Genomic DNA, 20,199 nt, shown 5'->3' on the forward strand with positions numbered 1-20,199 from the left:
TTGCCACCAACATGTTTCCTGCCATTCTCCCGCTGACATTTCTCCCCTGGCTCGGGTCAGTCTCCCTCTTTGCGGGTCATAACCTTTCCGGTCAGAGGTTAGGCCGGTGTTCATAATCAAATGCGACCTGGGGATAGTGGGTGCGCAGTCGGCTTGTCTGTCATTATGGCGTAACCTGAAGGAGTTGCCCGCACAGTCAGATGCACTGTAAGCATGCCAAAATGTTGGCATGGGCAGAGACATCTGTTATTACCGACATGTTCACCAAATTTGATGCCAATTAGTGATATTTGTGTTGGCGGCTCTTTTTTTTCTTACTTGGTCCTACGAATCAATTTTTGTTTGGTTTGTGTTTTACGACTTTCCAATTAAAACCAGTTTTCAAATATGACTGCCTAGTAGAAGCTAATGTATGAGGACGAGAATTGTTTCCTATGTGTCCAATCTCCGTTTCAAACAAATTTAGGGTAGTTGTCCTTGAGCCTTTTGATGAGTACTTCTATACTAATATACAACCAATACCTTCGTGGTCTATAAATTTTTGTCTGATTTTCCTGTAAGAATAGTTAGTTAGTTAGTTAGATAGTTAGTTAGTTAGTTAGTTAGTTAGTTAGTTAGTTAGTTAGTTAGTTAGTTAGTTAGTTTAAGGGTGGTGACTACAGATGAGACAAAATCTCGTACGACAAGAACTCACGAAATTAAAAACGCCACAAGTCACAAGTTGAGGTCCCCAAAACATTGAAATTCCAAGAGGATGTTTGTCCAAGCGCCCCAGTTTTATTTGAAAGCACTTGTCCAAACAGTTTCTCATAATGTAGTTTCCTAAAACAAACCATCTGGCACGTCAGGTTACAATCATAACCCAATCATGCAACTTAGCTCCGCCCTGAGGACATACCAAAACTATTTTAGTCATCACCTTAGTGCAAAACGAGACCGGTCTGATAAGCTATCAGCACCTTACAGTCGTTGCGTATATGAGTTACCGCGCATGACATGTTTTCCATCTTATTCAAAGCGTCACCTAATCGGACTGATTGACAAGGTGAAAACATCGACTGCGTGAAGCCCGGGAATAACGCTTTGAGACACGACTGTGAATTGCCGTCCAATTGGTACATGAGCACGCTCGGAAAAGCAGGTGGATTGATGCCGCTCGGGAACACTAATGGCACAGCGCAGCCTTTGTCGCCAAGGTCTAATCACTCCCGACACTGTTAATGGAAAGCAGCCCTTGGATGTGAAGCCGGGGGCTGCGGTCCAGGGAGCATTCTGGCCTCTCACTCATTTTAACATGCTGATTATTGGATTCTGATCAGTTCCGTCCGATTACTTTATACTCATGGAACCCTTCCTTGAGTTAATGAGCATCCGTCGTTGCAAGAGGCTCTCTTACAAGTGTGAAGAGAAAGAGTATCAAGTCAATGTAAGGCACTTAAATGTGCTACAGTGTTAGTTAAACATTGACTACAAACCTCAGTCAAGCATCAGAAAATCTCCACGAGAAAAGAATTCACTTGGAGCGTGCGGATTTGAGTTTTGTATGGCGACAAATGGCGAGCTTTTTTTCAAAGCTAAATCAGGGATGTCATATGGCTGATGCCTGCAAAATGATTTCGTGACATAAAAAAAAGAACAGGACTGAACCCATTAAACTGCTTTCTATAATGCTGTAATGCATGAATTAAGGATTCATTCATTCAGTCACGGTTCCGTCCAATCACGACCATTGATGAAAGGAAACTAGAAAAAAACGGTTAACAAGCACGTCGTTCCGTGCTGCTGTCAGCCGCAACTGTGCTTGTGCTTGATAACAATTAGCTTACTCTCTCAGTCCTCCTGTGCAGGCTTCCTCGTGTCTGAGAACAACGAACATTACAACACACAGAAATTTTTCATTTAAAAAGCAATGCCCAGATCAGCACTGCAACTTAAAAGCAGAAGTGACCAGTTGCTGCTTGTGCGAAATAGCGAAATAGTTTAATCTTCCTTTTACCATTAGCATCGAGCTTCCTTGTGCTACTGCTCATACAGTGCCAATGTATTTTACGTGACGTCATAACTTCTTCTTCACGGGTTTTTTTACACCTTCTCTCTTGTAATCTCTTGTCTAAAATGAGACATTATAGCACCATTTAATCCTGTTCAATTCACTTCACTGCAAACCTTGCAAAGAAGATATACAAACACAGAATTTGGTTGAGCCATTTTCCTTCCTCTGGATATTTGTGTTTCATTGTATCTATTTGCTTGTTTATTTTTGGTTCGTCTTTTTAAGTATATTTTATGATTAAATGAAAAAATGCAAGAAAAATGCTACATTAATCTCAAGCGACTTAAAGAAAAATTCTAAATTAATATATATGAAATCTTTTTTTGCATATCTTATTCACTTTTTATTTTCTTTCAATTTATTTATTTGTTTTCAAAAGTAAAAATAACATAAACATTTTGATTTTGAAGAAAATGTCTGCTTATATCGCAAATGTTAAATTGTACATATGAAACTTCGCCTGTATTGTTAATAAAGACTTTTTTGTAGCTGGGTTGACATTGGAACATTAATCTGCAGATTCTGTGGAGCTCCCTGCACACTATATACAGTATTAGCCAACATAAAAGCATAATATTTTACTTACTCTACCGCAAGCAAAATAGCAAATCAATGAAAAATTTGTTTCGCTTTATCAAAGCTTGTAAGAAAAAAAAATGTGCTCCTTTGAGGAGACGTTCATGAAAGCTGCTGCCTGTGAAATTTGTGCTGTAGTGTGCATTTTAAACAGCTACTCAGCGCTATAAAATTATCACTTAAACAAGAACAGAAAAGCAGAAGGTGAAAACTTTTCCAGGTCAAAATGCAGCTTACCTATCAAACATCAGGCTCATGTCCATATGTTTGCAAACACTGCCAGTGCACATTTGTTACGGCTCTACAGGCGGACACATGGCATGCTGTGATGTGGTAATAACAGTGAGGGCGACCCATTTGTAGCCTCTGTGAAATTATGCAACATTTGGGAGCTGTCACACACTAAACCACGGCAACCTGATGCAGATGCTACAGATGTGCACTGAGGCTAATGCTGATGGACTGCTGCCAAAAATACTCTCCTTTAAAAGAAAAAAAGAACGATCCATTCAATATAAAATACTATGAGATACGATTCATTCTAATATCCACACACGAATGACTGTGATTTCAAAAAGCTTCACTCAAATTGTGACAAAAGATGCCTCACATTCACAATACAAGACTTTTCACAATCAGGATTTTGGGGGCTGTTCGCTATCGCCGACCATGGAGTTTAAAAATAACCGATCACTGATCTGATCACAAGATGTGGCAATATGTCGTTTTAAATAACTTGTTTATTTACAGCAGATACTTGTATACAAACTTGTATACTTTGCATACTTGTATGCAAATTCCTCCAATCACAATAAAGTATGATGCAGCGATACTGTGGCAGACTGGTTAGCACGTCTGCCTCACAGTTTCGAGGTCCCCGGTTTGGAGTTTGCAAGTTCTCCCTGTGCTCGCAAGGGTCTTTTTTGGGTACTCCGGCTTCCTCCCACATTCCAAAAACATGCGTGGCAGGTGTATTGGACACCCCAAATTGTCTTTAGGGGTGTTTGTGACTGTGAATGGCTGTTTGTCTCTGTGTGCCTTGTGATTGGCTGGCAACCAGTCCAGCGTGTTCTCCACCTACTGCCCAAAGACAGCTGGGATAGGCAGCAGCAAGCCTGTGACCCCAGTGAGGACAAGCAGATATAGAAGATGGATGGATGGACAACGTGATGCAATCACTCCACTCGACGCCAGTTATGCTACAATAGAACTCACGATATTTACAAATTTTTCCAAATCAAGCTATCATAATGTACACGATACATCAATGCATAAAGTATATTTTCCCCTTAAATCACTAGCAGAAATTGCTAAGGAGCCATGAAAAGTAGATAGAGAAAGACCGCATGCTGGTCATTTCGCTGGCGCTTGGCAATATGTGCAGCTCAGCAGAAGACTTCTTCAAAAAGATCAAGCGATCAAGAGGGAGAAAAAGTTCTCTCTCTCATTACTTTAATGAGAATTACTTTTGAGCTGGAATAATTTCCAGCCAGGGAGGTTCAACTTAGGCCAAGTGTACTTGTGTGCAGAATTCCATTGCCACTGTCTGTTTGGAATTGGAAAATCATCTGAGAAAAGAGATTCTTAGCGAGGGAGATCCGTCCAACGAGGACGCTGTGTTGCTCTTTACATAAACGAATTCATAACCAGAGTCCAAAGTGAGCCAAAGAAAACACCCTGAACTCATTCATTGGGACCAAAGGGAACGATTGAAGAGGAAACAATTCATTAGTTACAGTAACATCAAATGAAGCTGCACATAGGAGTAAATTTACCATAAAAATAAACACATTTTAATAAGATTTTTTTTTTCTTTAAGTGGCAAGTAGGCCTAACTTAAAATTGCTCTTGCAAACGCACTTGATATTTGGAGGAGGGAAATTAGACAAAAGTAGTTACTAATACGTTGTGTCTTAATGTCCTGCAATGTTGCTAAGCCAAATAATGAAGAGTTGCAAAAAAATTGTGCTGTACACTCTTGGATTTAAAATAAATAAATAAATAAATAAATAAATAAATAAATACATGTACACTTGAGGGCTATTTTTAAGGAAAAATGTGGAGTTGTCAATTTTAAGTCAATGTAAATGTAGTCTTTTGTACATACCGGTACCCTTTACGTTCAAACGTAGTTGAAAATACATTCAAATATACGTGTAGGCTAAATGCCAAAAACAGCATTTGGTAACCATTTATTTGCAATTTCTCAATTGTATGATTATGTCTCTTGAGAATTTGTTGCCATCATTCCGCAAAGTTTTGAGCATGTGCAAGTAAATACCCCATGGCATTACTGTATGTGACAAAATTCAGTTTTGTTTTGTTTTTTTTTGCATATGGGGGTCTTAATATGGCCACTGATTAACAATACAATAATTGTACCCTGAATGTATGCCCTAGTTAGAAGCATTGGACCTGTAAAATGTAAAAATGTTTTTTTTTTTTCCCTTTGCAGTTTAGCATGGCTATAACACACTGCTGATTTCAGCCTCAAAATTGCCTCAAATGTTTGGGATAATCAACTGTCAAATTCATATAATAGAGAGAAAAAAAACAATCTTTTGGCCAAATCTTAATAAACAGGTTACTGTACACTATTGTGTAAAAAAGCAATCCTTAATAGTCACTTTTTTTTCCCGTGGCCAGCCTCCTTAATTATGGCTCCAGCAAAGATTGAATAATCCGTTCTCATTTAGTTTTCCATGTAATTGAATGAGCCGCCAAAAGAAGAAACAAGAAAACAGCGTGTGAGTTAGTGAAAGAATTAGCATTTTTAATCATGCCACATGTGCTTTAATAACACCATAAATCTGCAGCAGCTGGAACATCAGAGAGCGTTGTCACAGCCACTTAGTTGTGCGCCGGCGACTAACGCGAGCTGACGAGCAGCAGCCCGGGGAGAAGAAGGAAGAAGAGGAGGCTGAATCCATCGAGCGACGTGTGAGGAGGAAGTCAGAAACATTTGGGAGGAAATTCTGAGCCTGCATTTGACGGCACATTATGATCGCAACGACAGCAGTGATTACGTCCGAGTTGGTTGTACTTGGCGTACGGTAAGTAGTCGTTCGTTCGTTGTTTTTTTTTTTTTTTCCAATTTTTAGAAAACGTTTATCGCATTATTGTTTGGATTGGCATTGGAGTGAACCAGCAAGCGAGCACGCCAAACCATTTGGCGATGTGATGCTATAATTAACGTCAACGGCTGACCGCAATGGAAGTTCTGGTTTTATTTTATTTTTATTTTTTTTCTCCAGTTTATCCATCCGTTATCTAAGATTTTATAGCTGCTTGTCACATGTATCTTACCTAGACAGATGAGCAATAGGCAGAGCAATGCACTGAGTTTCCGAACAGTCGTCGTATAGTGTTTTCGAACATGCCCTTGATTTATACACATTATCTCCTATCTAGCATTTAGCAAGCTAACAAGCTAGCTAGCTATGTTGCTATTTTATGGTAGAAATGGTAGGGAACTACACTTGTTTGTGTATTTTTTTAAATTTGTTAATCAATCAGCTAGCTGACTACACCATGAGCTTTCAAATTGACATAAGATAAGACAATAACTTATTGGTTATTGCCCAAACATGCCCTTGATTTATACACATTATCTCCCATCTAGCATTTAGCCAGCTAACAAGCAAGCTAGCTATTTTGCTGTTTTATGGTAGAAATGGTAGGGAGCTACACTTGTTTGTGCATTTTTTAAAATTTTTTAATCAATCAGCTAGCTGACTACACCATGAGCTTTCAAATTGACATAAGATAAGACAATAACTTATTGATAGTCGGGTGCATCCACCCATTTTCAATTAGCAACCTCAGCTCTATTTTAAACATAATCCTGGCTTGAAATCATTATTTGAACGCGCAACTAAAAGCCCTAACAACGGACTTAAACCTCGATCAGATTGAAATGAATGTAACTGCCAAATTTAAAATAATTATAGATTTTTTTTAATATATAATGTATACAATTTATACTTTTGAGCCTCCCTTCATCCATTGTCTATGTGAAGTTTTAGTGGTTTCCTAAACATAGACTTTTGCCCTTTTTAAACTACAAATACACATTTCTCATCTTATAATTACGTATTTTGCCCGCGAAGCGATAAAGCAGCTGGTTTTGCTCATTTTTCGGCTGATGTGTGTGAAAACATTCTCTGCAAGATGTTTGATGTGCAAACCGACGGCTCTGATTTCACTGCTGTCAACTGTTTTGAGAACATTTGAAAGCATTTTCTTTTCACGCATATATTTCAACTTGTTCAAGTTTGTACACCCCACAACAGGATTTCTATAAAAAATATTATTGCAAAGCATTTTTCGCTTTGCCAGTCAGCCAACGGTAGGGAATCCAATTTAGGCTTTATAACCCCACCGAAAAAAGGAGAAAAAAAAGAAAAAACCTGCTGTAAATCTTCAAAAGCGCTGTAGCTTTGAAATGTCAAACTGGGGGAAACCACAACACAGAAGTTACCTTAAAAATCATTTTAAGCTGCCTGCACAGAGCACACCATACTGACAGCACAGTGGACTAGTCAACAGGTAGGGAACTCTGTTTTCTTCTCACATTCCACAATAATGCATGTTAGAATCACCAAAGATTCTAAATATGATTTTAAAAATGAATGGCTATAGCGTGCATTCCACAGCAAAAATATTCCACACCCAGCCTGCATGTGTAATGCAGGCAAACAAATGATTTGATTGAAAAAATTTGAGAACATTTCAAATGAACTCATTCATCCCAACATCTTTCAAAAACCATCTACTGAACTATTTATTGAGTGAAATCTCCGGACAAAAAAAATAATGAAAAGAGCCAGCGGGCATAGCCACGCTGTGCAAATGAGCCACTTTGGCCAATTTGAAACTTGGGCATTTCCTGTTACGTCCATTAAAAGAATATTAGGTGATGCATACCTACAAAGAATTAATCCCCCCCCCAACACACACACACACAACTGAGTTCCTTTTCCTTCTTGGAAATGGGAATGTGCCTGCGTTGAGAAGGAAATAATCACATTCAAAGTGATAATCAACATCACACTTGCCACCATTTAACATGCCCCTGATTAAGCCCAAAAAGGTTCACAAGTTCAAATAGGCCTTTTCTCATATTTTTATTGCTTTCTCTAGATGGTAACACAGACCACTCTGGAAATATTCTCAATTCTTTGCATTTTTACTAAAACCCTGGTTCCAGCTGAAGAAAATCAGGTCCAAAGCATGATGCTGCCACCATGCTCCACTGTATGTACCATTTGGACAACTATCCCACTGTTTATGTACATGCAGCTTGCACAAGCACATGCCTATGAAGGCTGTGTGTCAGTGCCATGCTATGTTTGCACAGTGAGGGTACGGAACACATTGCGTCGTCAGTTATCGCGACAGGACACAAAGCGTTTTTGTGCAGCCACGATCAATACCGGAATCGTAGGTGACTTTGAACGCGCTTACAGCTCTGCTACACATTTGTGAAAGCAAACATCAAGCATCTTTCAGGTCCTCTGGAATCATTTGTTCAACATACTTACAATATTATTGTATTTTCAGGGTAGTTATACAGCAATGATATGTTGGATATACATTATATGATTTTGCCTCTTTTGGTAGATCCCACTGGTAATATATTAGCTTTGTGCCGCTGAAAAAATAAGAGAAATGTAAATTGAGGATGAAATTAAATAATACACATTTTTCTATGCCACTGTTTTCATTGGCTTTACAGTTTAACAATTGTTTAAGTTGTTAAACTAACATTTTTCTTCAAAAAACCAAAAGAATATTATCAGAAAGCATGCAAAAGTTTGGGGGAAAAAATGTCCAAAAACCCTTTGCCCTTTCCTATTACAGTGAGTCACGGCGACTCAGAAGCTCAGCGACTATCAGCGCACAACAAATGTAATTCCTGGCAAAAAAAGCTTGTGAACAAAGCCCAAAAGTGCCCGGAGTGGCGTGATTGGTAGACTGAGGCGTGCGGGGAGGGACTTTGGGGGAACGGAGTTTGTCATGATACATACTCACTTATTCACACATCCACCAAGTCCAGCCACACCAGTCTCATGCATGGGTACACACTCACACACAAACACGCGCACACACAAGCATACTTGTGCAAAACAAACCTATCTCATTTATTGACAAAAATATGTTATTCATTTACAACATATTGAGTTTAAGTTGCACCTCAACATGAGAACGGGTAAATACGCATGCGCAGACGTTTTATCTACTGTATGGCACTACACATATCTCTGAATGAGAGGTGAGTGAATGAGTACCCGGCACAGACTTGAAGAAGTCATTTTGCATTTGTTTGCACAGGACATGCCTGAGGATCTTGAGACAACCACCAGCGTTTGCCCAGGCTTGTGATCGCTGCACCTAATATCCCCGACAGACGCATTCTTATGCCGTCTTTAAATGTCACTTTTAATCATTGTATCAAAACATGATGTAAAATCTGTTGGAGGTGTTTAAAACTGAAATGTCGTATTTTTACTGTGCATTAGAATTAGAATTTACCGTATTTTTTTTAAATATAAGGCACAATTAAGAACCTTTAATTTTCCACAAAATCAACAGGTGTGCTTTATCAAATGCACTTTGTTTATGGATGTGGAATGGAAATTGAAAGAACTCATTTGCTCTGTTGGTTTGTTTCCCTTAAAATGAAGTTACGCACTGACACATGCACACTATAAACCAGTGTGTACATTATATGATAATTTACAAAAATAGAATTGTCTATTGAGACTGTGCCTTACAATTTGGTGCACCTATTATCTGAAAAATATGGTGGTACTCTTTTACAAATTGGTGCTTAAGGTTACCATTAATAACTTGCATTATGACAAACATTTGCCACCATTTGGTAAATGCATGTATGACGCAGGCCATCGGAAAAAATACAGTGAACTTTTATTGTTTGCCTCTCATGGAAACACAGTTTCACATTGGGCATAAAACTCCCACTGTAAAGTAAAATTTTTTGACTGCGCTGTGTTGTTCAAACATACCATAAAGATGGTCCAAGGCAGTGGTAAAGTTGTTCGAATGCATTTGGTAAAGTCGTTCTTATCTACAGTATGTTGACAAATGATTTTGCTATTGTTTACATACATATATCAATACCCTAACATTCTTAGAAAAAAAATGTTTGTAGTACAGTATTAAGCTTACGTATGACAAGTGCAACGCGGCTTTATCAAGTATGCTTGAACGACTTACCCAATACGTTCAAATGACTTTGTGAATACAGCCGAACAACTTTATCAATAAATTGGAACAATTTTGCTGTATTTTCAAATACTACATCAATAAATTGGAGTGACTTTGTTGTATGTCCAAATGACATCACCCAATGAAAAAATGTTGACATCATATTGGCTGTTCCATGCATCCGTATTTGCTAATGAGCAAGTTGGTGGGTGTCATAATTACTCAAAAGATATACGTTGACCAGAGGTGGTCCGTCGGTACTGACGGACAGTTTGATAGGATGTCCATGGGCCCAGCGGTTTATCACCTGAGCCAGTTAAGTCTTCAAAATCTTTTCTGTGAAATGTTTAAAGTGCCATATACTTGGGAGCATGGATGTGTAAACACAGGCTAAACAGGCAGTAAGCGTACACACATGCTTTCAGGAATAATTGGCTGAGTGCTTGAGCATTAGTACACAGCAGCTACTATTATGAGAAAAAATGCCTTCAATATATTGTACTGTGCAACACGTTCTTATTGAAAATAGTCAACCTTTGTATCGCGTTTCAGAGTCAAGGTTTCATGAACTGAAATGCATACTGTACACAATTTTGCTCAATGCATTCTTTGTAGAGGCCTAAAGTAAAAATCAATATTAAATAATAAGCAATTTTTCTGTTGCGTATTAAATATGATTTGAATGAATAAATCGCTTGCACATAGCTGAGTAGAGCATTCAGGGATGCCGGGAGGTGACGTAAATGATGATGGAAGTGATTTGGCTGATGGCCCGATGTTCAGTCAATTACAGTCTGGGTAAACCTCCAAAAATGGCGAACCAAGGACAACAGGAGGTCCACACACAGACGGGACAGTAAATGAAGGGCCAGCAAAAACATGTAAAATGCCCACCTCTGACATTTACAACAATATGTTGTTGCTGGACGCACCTCCAGCTGTCCTTGTGTTGTTATTGGTGGCGGTCATTGCGAATAATTTACAACAGGCACATTCCTGAATTAAATGATATCTACATTGTATAGACAAGTTACACCAGCGCTTGACCTGTGTACCACAACCTTTTTGATTGCATTATTTCAGGGTCCTTTTGTTTATTTGCATTGTGCAAGGGGCGGTAATCAGGTATAACCTAGAAGCAATCACATAAACGGTACATTTGTGACATGTGTCAATTATGCCTTTGAGTTTTGGATCATTTCTAGTTCTTTGATTTATTCTTATTGTGCATGCTTCTACAGCGGCATCTGTAATAACTTTAATAACTTTAATGCATTTGCATTAATCAACAAGCAATTGTGCCAGTATGGACTAGAGCATGCAATTAACTTTTTTCACTTTGACAAAATTTCTCTGGTTGATGCCCATTGTGTTTATCATTAGTTCATGTAAAGTACACGTGAATGTTTTTGGAAATACGCACAGTATTGCAGTTCTGATTCTGGTCCCAGAGAGGAACTTCATTTCTAGTTTGAGTTGAAAAAAAAAATTGGAAAAGCATGTTTTAACCATTATCATAAAGCCTCTTGACCTATAAGCAAGCAAAATGTCAACAATAGCGTCTGCAGACTCTCCTCCAGCACATAAAGTTACTTAACACAAATTGAGAGCACTTTGAAAACGTTGTCATTATAAATGTATATAGCGTATAGCCACGCAGCACTTATCTCCAGTAGAGCATGCACACTGTACTTCTCCTGTTTGTTTTTCATTGCTAAGTGAAAGGCATCACTCAGCGTTTTCCGCAGGTCGGGTTCGAACCACACCAAAGGAAGCAGAATAATAAACGTCTGTCTTTCAAGACCTTATCGAGGCTGGAACACATCTGGCGGCTGGGCAGATTTTTTTTTTTTTTTTTTTTGCGGTTTCCCCATCGCTGAATGACATTATATACCATGCCATTCTCCCTACTCACTATACCCGCCCAAAGCCAATCAAGAATGTACTGTAAAAGATCAGCCTGGCATCGTGAACGCAAGGAATGAAAAAGTACTGCACTGTGTAGGCTTCAAGGCGGGGGTCAAAGATGGTAATTAGGGTTAATGTGATTTAATGAGGGCCACCAGTCGGGCCAGCCAGGGCGGGCTTCCACTCGCAATCAACTTCAAAACCGGAATCACCCTGACATCTCGGGATGTGATTCGATGTGGCCGTGTCCCTTTTCGCATGCTCCTGGTTGTCGCGTGAGCCTGCGAGTCATCGGAGTGGCTGGAGACATTTTAAAGCAACGATGGACCAGCTGTATCCTAAAACAGTAACTAAAAAGACATATTGCTGGTACAGTGACATTTGCTGTGGTCATAGCAACGCCACATCATCCAATTTACTGCTTTGTAATATTTGGATATCAACCACGGCCTTTATTTTGAGCACAAGCATGATTGCACTGTCATTTTTAACATTTTATTGTTCAGCAAATACTGTACATTTAAACACCGTTTACACGTGCTACTCCACCATTTGTGTTCAAACTTCTTTTGATTAAAGAATGTTAAGACTGCGTATCCCATGCTGTCTGTTAGCCCGTCTATGACATTTTGCATTGTTTGTCAGGCCTATCTCAAGCTGTGTGGTCATTGAAAATGTACATTGTAATTATTTCATGTTTGACAGGAAACCTCAACTGGGAGAAGTAGAATTGTGCACTAAATGACAAACTGCCGCTTTCTATGAACTGACGAGTTCTGCTGGGGGGCAAACAATATACTGTATTCCAAAAAATGTAGCCACCATACTCTAGTCTAGTATTTCCATGTGATGTATTCTTAAGGAAAATACATACAAATTGGTGCAAATTTCTGCCAGTGTAAAGTCGCAACTAGTTATTAACTCAAAGACAGTAGAGCCTCAGGGCCGTGCAGCTCGTCCACATGACCTTTTCGCATTATTTTTGGGAACCTAAACGGGCCTGATTGCTAGAAAGCGTAACAACTACTAAACGCTATAATCAACGCATCGTTATACGCCTCCGCAAACGCACCACGTTGTCATTTCCGTATCCCATCCACGCATGGGTTAACATACAACCAGTAAAGTCGGTAAAGGCCAGTCAGCAGAATGTTATGAATGGGCACAATGTGAAAACCCCAAAAACGTCTGTGTCCAGGGCTGCCGGCGGAAGAATGCTCGCCTCTGTGTAATTAACTTCTTCATCTGTGAGAACTCGATGAGGCACTGCTGGGAATTTTCAGTTTCCATCGCAGTCATGTTTGGGCTCCAAACACAACACACACACACACATTCAACGGGTATATATTGACTGGCTTGGGCCATAATCTCAAGTAAAGCATGACTAATGCGGTGAGCCAGCGATTGGTGCATACAGAGCTTTAAAGCAATGATGCTGCGTGCGTCAATTGTAGCACAAAATAGGGCTGGCCGATTCATCGATTGAATTGAAAAATCTGATTTTTTTTTTTAATTAATTTTAATCGCTTGTTTCTTTTTCTAAGCGTGTCCCTAATAATGTCCACATCTTCCACTAGCAACATGGCTGTGATTATCTTTATGCTAAATATATATATATATATATATATATATATATATATATATATATATATATATATATATATGAAACTGTATAATTACAGAGGGCCTTCTCTTACAGAGAAAGACGATTGGGGGTTGGAGAGAGTAGTGAGAGAAGGAGGGTGCAGTAGCTCCAGTAATCTATCCAACTTCACATCGCAGCCGAGTGATTGAGCCTGGGGGAAGTGTGTGTGTGTGTGTGTGTGTTGGGGGGGTATGCACAAGTCATAATGCATTTGACAAATAGTCAGCCCCGCTGCTAAAACAGGCATTTTTATAGCGAAAGTGGCCTTCAGCACTGGCAAACAAGCCTCCCACTCGGGGAGGACGCGCGGGGGCTTCACAAAGATTAGGAAGGATCTCTGGGCCCGATGTAAAGATGACTCAATGGTGATTGTGTGAGCATCGGTGGACAAGTTGGACGAAGCTTAGAGGAGCTTGCAATGCCCTCTGGGTTAAAAAAAAAATACAGGCTTTTTCTAAGCCTTTTTTTTTTTTTTTGCTAAAATGTGCATAAAATAGCAAGGTGGAGTGCGTATTGATTACTGTTATTCATTGTCAATCAAGAAATCATGCACTTCCATTTTTTTTAAACCCTCCTCCATCAAACAATGAATTCACATTGGCAGACACTCCTTGAAAAAAACAAAGTGTGGAATTTTTTCTCATGGATTAAGACTTGCCTGAACATCTGGAATGTGGAACATAGCATGTTCACATCCTTGTTGATAACCATTATACATTCCCACAGACAACATGAGCTACACTATCACCACTTATACATAAAAGCATTTGTCACAAACTGTCAACTAATGCAATGGCAAAACTCCTGGTTTCTTTTTAAATAAAAACTAGCAATAAATGCATTTTGTAGAATGAAAACTATTTGTGTTAAGTTTTCATCAAAATAAAGCCAAATGCTCCATAAATGCATATTATTTCCTTCAGTTTGTTGTTAACTTACTAAATACTTTCACTTGCGGTCTTTTAAGCATTCATTATGGCAACTTCACAATGTTCTACCGAACAAACGCAATACAATGTAAGAAGATGCAAACTCCACACAGGGACAGCCTGAACCAACATTGAAACCTAGAACTTGACCGCGAAAAACACCTGTTCATTGTGCTGCAAGTTTTTTTTCATTATAGTCAAACAAAAATTCCACTTTTTATAAAAAATCCTCAATTAAATCCAAGGACACATTTTCCCCTTTGCTTAGAGGATCCCCACAACGCCGAAAGGTCACAACAAGCCGGGGCGCATCGTTATTCAACAGTTACGCGGATGTAGGCACAGTCACAGCTGTTACTTGAAGTAATACAACACTGCCGTGTACCTGCCCGCCTCCCTCGTAACAACAACTGTACAGCTCGTTATATAACCAGACCGTTACTAATAATAAAAAAAAAAGGACAATTGTGTCTTTTCATCACTTTGCCTCAGGAACCAGAAGGTGGACAAAAGTCCCGGAAGCATGCCATACAGTAGCTTCTTGATCCCTGCTAAAAACAAAAAAAAAACCTGAATTCCCAATGGAGGGCCAAGCAATCCGTCATCCCCCAGGGTGCTTGAAATCACCTACTTACTGTGATTGTCAGTAGCCCTCAAGATCGCATCCAAACAGCCCTTGAAAGTAAATGTTCTGCTTCTGTGAGCTACCAAATAAATACAAAGAGCACCTACGAGCACATACGAGCAAATCCCTAAATTATTTTCAATTATACTAGCCACGTAAAAATTACAAAATCGATCAACCTGTATGGTATATGTTGTCCAAAGTGTCCAACGAGCAACCGAAATACTGTACCTCTAAAAACAATATCAGGAGGGACTACTGCATGCATACAGTACATACTCCCTAAATCATACATTTAACCGCTTCTCAGCTACTTTCAAAATCTGAGTAAAACGTAACGCAACAATAAACACAAATGCCGATTAGACATTAGGACGATTCATTTATATGTATTCAAACCGGTTCTCGATAAGCCAGAGCACCACCAGTAGATACAGGGAGCGCATACATTTGTATCTCAATCAACACTGATAGCGCAATGGTGTCAACAAATCCCCTAAAACCGTTTGTTATCTTTATGGCTGTTAAGGCACACTGCCATCTCTGCCCCAAACCACTATAATCCCTCATTAGTAAATGATAATGAAAAAATACAAATTGCTATGTGGCAAAAGTGATAAAAAAATGACGTAGCTGTCAAACAATATCTCCAGAGGACAATGGGATGACATTTTTATACTAAAACCACGTGACATGAAATAAGACACAATCAAGCGTTCTCCTATACAGCGTGCCCATTACAGCAATAATGCAACAATGGAAACGATACAGGGCATCATTGAGATCTTGAGGTCTTCAATGATCGCACTTGCATCACGAAACGTTTGTATGTCAAAAAATGTTTCACCGTTAAAGATTAAAGAAATGCCACTAATCTTTAACTTTCCATTCTATCAAAACAACTCTGTCATTTAAAAAGCAAAAATCGCAATGCATCATTCATTATGCACTTATGCATTTATCACGAGGTATCGTGATAAATCTCAATAGTTCTAGATATATCTATTGCACCCTGACTAAAACCCAAGTGAGATTCATCATATAGTTTTATGCAGAGGATCAAAAATATATAAGAATACATAGGAGAACTGCAATATTTTACATCTATATGTTGCAGATGTAGTTTGTGTTCAAGCTGTTACTTTAATGTTGAAAGCGCTGCAGCATTGATTAGCATTAGCATTAAGCTAACATGGCAGTTTGTTTTAAGTAAAAAAAAAAATATGAGACGTGAAATTTATCTTCAACTGACAAACTTGTCGAATGACACCTTGTATCTTGTAAAATTGCAAATTCTGTCTTTGGTATCTCACGGCGTCACTGTACATTCATGAGCATGTTTTGGGGCTTTTATAGCGGCATTTCCATATATGACCCTCAAGCTATAGGTTGCTCAACATGGAGCAGAACTTAGGTGTGGATACGAGTCCTTCAGTCAGAATTAATAGTACAAATGATAATTGAACTTCCAAAATAGTCCGAAAAGAAAGCTAATGTGCCCTTTAAAAATAATAATAATAATAATAATGGTAAAACTATAACTCAAAGATGCATTCTGGGTCATAAGGAAAAACTGAGTGCAGCTGTTTGATAGTGATCCATGAACCACTACGTAGCCGATAGACGCTTAAACAGGTGCATTGAGGCTTTCCTTTATTTCTGTTTATTTTATTTGCTTGTTTACTTTATACACAACAAAAGCAAGTTTTGGCGCCGATGCAAGCCCCGCGTAGTGTCTTTGGGAAATAAAAGTGGAGCACTTGTCACGGTTGCGATGTATATGGCATGCATTAGAAGGCGTAAAGTAAAAGAGTTGCTTTCTCTTACCTTATTGGAGTGGTAATAGTCCAAAGTGGAGTCAGGCGCTAACGTGCACGCACCCACGCTGGAGGGGGGAGCCGGATAGAACCTGACGTCCATAGCAAGGTCCGCGGGACTGGAGAGGGTTGAGATCCAGTCGAATGTGCTCTCTCTCTCTCTCGCTCTCTTTCACTCCCTCGCTCTGCTCATTGCTACCTCTTTCTCTCTTTCTGTACCGTTGAAGTTGTTGAGTGCGCCTTCTACCTTCGCGTACTTGGTAAACTGCGACCTCTTGCGGCCAATAGGGAAATCGTCATCTTTAATGAATCAGAAAAGATCCAATTTGAGGTGTGTGTGTGTGTGCGTGTGTGTGTGTGTGTGTGTGTGTGTGTGTGTGTGTGTGTGTGTGTGTGTGTGTGTGTGTGTGTGTGTGTGTGTGAGCAGTCTTGTAATCACGCACGCAAAAGCAATAGGGACCAATTGGACAGGACAAATAATCATTAATGGTCCAAATCAGAGGATGACAGTGAGCATTTTGATGTATTGAAGCAAAGTTGTCAGCAAAGTAGGATCTAAAATAACATTTTAGAAGTTAAAAAGAGAATTATAAAAAATAAAATGTATACATTTTAACACAAAAGTCGAATTACTTTAATAAAGAACACTAGTACACTAATAATGATAAAATAATACAATACAATGTAATACAAAATGGCTCTATAGTTCTGTATAGCTGGTATCTAAATAAATGTAAACACTAAATAGAATAATAGGTGTCTCGGGGCAGACTGACTAGCACGTCCTCTTCACCGTGCAGAGGTTACGAGCTGTCTTTCAGCTCTGGCCTTCCTGTGTTGAGGTTGCATGTTTTCCCCGTGCCTCTGTTTTTTTCCCACATTCCAAAAACATGGTAGATACACTGGACACTCAATTGTCCTAAAGTGTTTTTGCATGTATGAATGTTTGTTCATCATTTGTGGACCCTGAACATTGTTTGACAACCAGCTCAGCGTGTCAATAATAATAATGATAATAACTTTGTATTACAAGCATCTTTTGTGAAACTTAAGGACAGTGAACCATAAAAACGGTTAAAATCTCAGGACAGAAAAAAAGAAATTGATAACTCACGAAAAATAAACAACAGAGTAAAAAGTTGAAATTCCCGTGCAATTTAATAATAGACGATAACATAGAGGAAATAATTACAAGAGAATAACTAAAGTTTAAAAATGTGAAAAAAATAAAACACATTTCTTTTCAATTAGTGGCATTACAAGTACATTTGCGATTTGTGCTAACTTTCAATATTAATACACAGTTTAATAATACACCATAGAGTATATTGAAATATTCACGTTTTAAGCGTCCTGCTAGCATTGCAAAAAAAAAAAAAATATTTGCAGTGGGGACTGAATACTTGGCAGTGCAACTCAATGAAATAGCTTCATAATTTAATGAATTCAACAAATGCAGTTACATCATAAAAGTAAAACTTCCTTCATTTTAATGAGCTTAGTTTTCTCATGAGCCCACTACAAACAACCCCCAATCCACCCACAATCCAAAACATTTTGTATGCATCATTCATTTGATTACCATCTACGCTTCTTATTGACCATTGACATTCTTTGCTTAATACACTATATTTTGTGCATGAAAAATGTATTTTTTTTCATCCTGACTATGATTACTTCTCCATCCATCCATCAATCCATTATCGATAGCCGCTTATCCTCACTTGGGTCATTGGCCGACTGGTGCCTATCCCAGCTGTCTCCGGGCAGTAGGCGGGGGACACCCTAAACTGCACGCCTGCCAATTGCAAGGAACACACGGACGAACAATCATTCATACAGCTAATCACATCTAAGGACAATTTAGAGCGAGCAATATGCCTACCGTGCATGTTTTTGGAATGTGGGTGGAAGCCAGAGAGAAACCAGGGAGAACATTTAAACTCCCCACAGGAAGGCCGAAGCAAGATGGAATTGAACTTGGGACTCTGAACTGTGAGGCGGACGTGCTAACTACTCTTCCGCCTCGTCTCCATTCTTAATCGCTGTTTTCTCATTTTCTTCTAGGCCCATTTTAGACGCTACCATATCGTTCGAAACATGCCTGCTTGCCTTACAAAGAGTCAACTTGAGACACTCATAGTTGACCTCTCGTGGCTTAATTGTTATGCACACTGCTTCACACACAAACACACACACACTCATGGAACAGTCTCACACACAAAGTGGCGGACACAACAGGATGTAAGTGCAGAACAATGTCCGAGTAGAGCCCCGAGAAGGAAAATAACACGCTTATGGCAAAAATGTTTTTCCTTGACGTTGCCAGCACTTCGGGCTATAGTCCAGCTGCCCTGATGTTGACCTCACACTTTTACATCATTAATTCCACGTAAATGCTTTGAAATGTGATTGGCGGCAAAGATGAAGAACCTCCAGAGATTTCTGGCCAATTCTCTGTATGTTTAATCTCTGTAATCTACTGTATGTGCAGCCTTCTTCTTAGTTCTTTTGCCGTGTGAACTTGACAGCTTGACTCATCAGCGACAACAGTGAAGTAGATCAAATATGACATGCAGCGACATTAAAGTATCATTCTATATTTGACAACAATCACCGATTTCCTCCTATATGTTTTGCTCGTGCCACAAAATGGCCGCTCAACTATTGCAATAATTCACGCTAACATTTTTTTAAGACGTCATTCAACATCGCAAAAAGAACTTAAGGAATTCCCGGAAATACAGGTAACGTCCCACATGCGTGCAGCACAATAATAGAAGAAAAAAGCACAGAATGTATGCCTTGCAAGAAAGCCTTAGTATAAGATGCCAGTTTAAAGAATGGAACGTAGCAAACAACACAATTATGTCCTGTTAAAGTGTGCTTGGTGCGTGTCTATTTTAGGCATTACACAGAAGTGGCTTCCCTGTTTCGTGGTAGCCGCAATGGAAAGTCATTAAAACCCCCTTATGGGTCACTCTCATTTCATCGGTCTTTGCGCAATACCTTTAGCATTTCAATCCACTTTGTGGCTACCATTTGCCATCGCTTTAAGTTCTGAGTCAAAATAACAAAAATGGCCGGTTGAGAATAAAACGAGCAGCCTCAGCAAGTGAAAGTGCTTTTCATTTAACTCGCCAGAGTCGCTTGGAAATGCAAAAGTGAAAAGTTAAAGAGAGCTGAATGGCCTTCCGATTGAGCTTAAATGGATATAAAGAGAAATTCGTCGGCGGAGAAAGTCAAAAGCAAAGTCATTCATATAATAAAAAGGCAGAAAGCATTTGATGAGCCTCTTTGCCGTTTCCGTAACTCATGAGCCTTAATGACAAAAAAGGCAAAAGATGAGCTTTAATAGAGCACAATTTAAACCCCAGTGAATAATTTTCATGTTTTATCTAAATAGTGGTCATGAA

The 20,199-nt window shown here is 39.1% G+C and overlaps 1 protein-coding gene across 2 annotated transcripts in view; it reads right to left on the minus strand.

The window, feature by feature from the left end:
* The window catches only part of tox2 (TOX high mobility group box family member 2), a 94,281-nt gene extending 77,338 nt beyond the window's left edge, over positions 1-16,943 (minus strand). For both annotated transcript variants that reach the window (XM_088424598.1, XM_088424597.1), the window contains exon 1: positions 16,794-16,943. In XM_088424598.1, coding sequence (XP_088280724.1) covers positions 16,794-16,886 — 93 coding nt within the window. In that variant the 5' untranslated portion in view covers positions 16,887-16,943. The remainder of the gene's footprint in view (positions 1-16,793) is intronic.
* Between the last annotated feature and the right edge of the window lie 3,256 nt (positions 16,944-20,199).

This window comes from Hippichthys cyanospilos, chromosome 9, assembly GCF_059441005.1.
Source record: "Hippichthys cyanospilos isolate Australia breed blue-spotted pipefish chromosome 9, RoL_Hcya_1.0, whole genome shotgun sequence".
NCBI lineage: Eukaryota > Metazoa > Chordata > Actinopteri > Syngnathiformes > Syngnathidae > Hippichthys > Hippichthys cyanospilos.